Source organism: Purpureocillium lilacinum (genome assembly GCF_023168085.1).
Source record: "Purpureocillium lilacinum CBS 284.36 DNA, scaffold_1, whole genome shotgun sequence".
NCBI classification, from domain to species: Eukaryota; Fungi; Ascomycota; class Sordariomycetes; order Hypocreales; family Ophiocordycipitaceae; genus Purpureocillium; species Purpureocillium lilacinum.
This window is the reverse complement of record NW_027072111.1, coordinates 413,241-416,642: the sequence shown is the minus strand read 5'-3', so window position 1 is coordinate 416,642 and position 3,402 is coordinate 413,241. Positions and strand designations below refer to the sequence as shown.

Below are 3,402 nucleotides of genomic sequence, written 5' to 3'. Positions count from 1 at the left end.
GTCGAGCACTTCAGACCGATGCTTTCTGTTGGCCATGGCACCATGGAGTAATGCTTCCGTCACTGTGAAGTCAGGATGATCCATGAGGATAAGCATGTCCCTAGTATCGAAATATGCAGCGGCAGACTTTTGTAGGTCGGGACGCTGCACAATTTCATGCCTCCTGACTTCTAGTATGGTGCGCTGTATTGCCTCTCGCTTTTTTGTCCAAGCATATTCAATAGCTCCTCCAGTCAGCGGACAACCGAGCTGTAAAAGTTTTCGGAATGTTTGAATGCAACCGCCTTCTATTGCGTCCGTAACCGGTGATTTCAGTGAGGATCCTTTTGTTTCTTCTTCATCTAGCTCAATGTGGAAATTGACTCCTAGAGAACGCCTCTGCGATGCATAGTCGACCAGACTTGGAATGCCCCACAAAGCCGCGACGTTCAGAAGTGGCAGCCTGTACAGTGGAGAGCTCCAGTGGCTCCAACCGTGACGCTCTTCTCTTTGTGAAAGCCAGTGATCTCGTACCGGAGACGCGTCTGAAAAGAACGAAGCATGGGTGTATTGAACTGAAAACGACGATTGGGCCAGTCGCGCGTGTTGAGGCCAGTGGCTGATCGAATATCGTAGAAAGTTGCCATGGCCAGCCAAACCTTGTTTTGGCATGCAGTTGATGATCTGGTCGAGGCATCTGTAAGCCATGATGGCATGTGACTGTTGTTCACCGCCGTTAAGCTCCAGTCGCGATGTGAAAAGATAGTCCTTCACGGTCTGGTGCAATAGTACCACTCGTTCACTTTCGAGCAAGGCTTCTGATATTGAGTCGTCATCGCTCCAGTCTTGTAACCCATCGAGGACGTTACGGTTCTTGACTGGGACAATATCAAGTACTAGGCGACAATTTTCAATCCGATCGCGCAAGTACTGTGTCCTAGTTTCGACATCTTCTTCGTTTGTGTCGAAAGCGCATGCCTCAGATAGCTCCAGGAGCGTCAACGGGCGCACAGCAGTAGCCACAAAGGACAAGATCTTCGTGGTATCGGCGGCGTTAGGGGCGTCGGGGCCGAGAATGGAATCAAACATCTGTGAGTAAATTGATTCCAGCTGCCGAGGCAAACGCTCGAGAAACTCCAGTGCATTGACCAAGGGAATACGTCGCAGCTCCCGACAGGCTAAGCCGACCCATAGAAATGTTTCTTCGGCTCTCGTACGTAGAGCACGACCAAGTTTTTCTTTGAGCACCTTCGGGTATCGTCTCATCTTGGCCAATGTCTCTAGTTCATGGCCGATGTAGAGGTCGATATCACGCTGCAGCTGAGGAAACGATGCAATGCTATGGTTGTCGAATTGGCCGAGATAGTCTCGAATTTGAACATAAGGCCGACTGAGAATCAGGAAGTTGATATTGGAAGGTGTACGAACCGAGCCCGAAAAGATGTGCTCAATCTGGTAGAGAAGGTCGTCTCGAGACGCCTCATCGCATTCATCCAGTGCGTCAATGATGCAGTACAGCTGACAGGAGTCGTTCGCTTTCGCCGTCTCCATGAAGAGGGTCCAGAGGTGGTCAAAGTCGTCGAATAGGTTCTTCTTGAGCTGATCATAATGCCGCCTGGCGTACTCTGGAATCAATTCTGGATAAGAATTCCACAGCTGCCATAAAATTCCGCGTAGAATAGATTTCGAAGACGTTCTGATTGCATAGTTCGAGTCGCAGAGAAAATAGCTCAGGTATTGTCAGACAATTGGCTCCACAGGGATCACAGTTGGCATCGTGTAATTGATGAGAATTATCTTGAAGAGCTATCTGCAAGCGCACGACAGTGCGCTGCTCTTTATACACAAAGGAAATATTTGCTTTGTGGTGCAAAGTCCCTGTAATTGAAGCTGGTGTGCAAATATATGCAACCAGTGTTTGAGCTTTGACCTCAACCGAAGTCAAAGCACAACGCGTGCAGGCGCTCGACCTTAACACACGGATTATAGCATCGGCTTCCGCGGGCAAATATTCTCAGTGCAGATGTTATGCAATATGAAGCTTGCTCTATGTGCGACACACCCCCCAGCGTTGAGTGATCAAGTCAACGCTGCTCGGAATGCCACAACCAGCAAATCCGTCACATCATGCTACTTAGTTGTCATTTCTTTCAAGTCAACCTGCCGTTTGATATCAACCAGGTTCAGCATCGACCGAAAGCGCTCGAATTTCGACCTCGGTAGAGCTTTGGTCAAACCATCGGCTGGCATCTGATCAGTCTTCAAATATTCCACTGAGAACCTACCTTTCTTGAATTCTTGCTTCAGCCACATGTTCTGAATGTCGACATGTCGCAGCTTCGTAGTGATTCGTTGGTTCTCTTCCACCACAAGACGAATTGACTGAAGATTGTCGCAGTATATCCTGAGCGGACCAAGGTCGAGGGAGATATCTCTGAGTAGTCGGTCGAGAGCGTAGCTCTCCTTTGCGGTCTTTTCAAGGCTCAGGATTTCTGCTTCAGTCGTAGAAGTAGTGACTGTGTCCTGGAGTCCAGCCTTCCATGCGACTGGTCCGTTGAACAACATCATTACGTATCCTTGCGATGATCGGCGGCTCTCGACGTCGTCGGCGAATGACGCGTCGCTTGCAATGACAAGTGCTTCTCCTCCATGCAGTCCGTCATAGACTATGGCGAGATATCGCGTAGTGTAGAGATACTGAATGCACTGATTGGCAGCTGCGAGGTGTCCAGGTGATGGGTTTGTCAGAAACCTTGCGAGCTGGGCCGCCGCCCGCGCTATGTCCGGCCTGGTCATAACTGCGGCATATGTCAATGACCCAACGCGTTCCTGATACGCCTTGACTTCATCTTTGGAAGCCTGCCCGTTGTATCTCTTGAGAGGTACAGTTGTAATAGGAATTGTTGGAGGTCGGAGTTTCGAGTCGTCAAGTTGGAACTTGCGAGCGATCTTCTCAATATAAGCATCTTGGCAGAGGTAGATCTTCCGATTCGGTCGGTCCCTGACAACTCTGATGCCCAGGTACCATTGGAAATCTTCTTCGCGCATATCGTATTTGGACTGGAGATGCTTGACGAGGTCGTCTACAGCTGCCTTTTCTTGTCGAGGGCCGAGGACCAGGATATCATCGACGTAAACGAGGACAAGGATTTTGCCGTTGGTAAACACGCAGGGTTCTTCATCCGTACGATCAATCCCTGCTTCCCTGAGTGCCTGGGAAAACTCGTTGTACCACAGAAGTGGAGATTCTCGAAGACCATACAGTGCCTTCTCGAGTTCTGCGACCATAGTCGGCGTTTCTCCAGGCTTTAGGAAGCCTAGGTCAACGTAACCTTTTGGCAGTTGAACGTAGACGGGTTTCTCTTTACTAAGACCGCTGTAAAGAAACGCGTTTGCAACGTCAAATTGTCGAATGTCAAGATC

The 3,402-nt window shown here is 49.5% G+C and overlaps 1 protein-coding gene across 1 annotated transcript; it reads right to left on the bottom strand.

The window, feature by feature from the left end:
• Positions 1-715: 715 nt before the first annotated feature.
• Positions 716-1,685, bottom strand: PLICBS_000047 (uncharacterized protein; the record flags this gene model as incomplete). The annotated part of the gene is made up of 4 exons (XM_065599483.1): positions 716-720; positions 783-1,068; positions 1,228-1,616; positions 1,673-1,685. 4 exons carry the CDS (start codon positions 1,683-1,685, stop codon positions 716-718), a joined length of 693 nt encoding a protein of 230 aa, XP_065455555.1.
• Between the last annotated feature and the right edge of the window lie 1,717 nt (positions 1,686-3,402).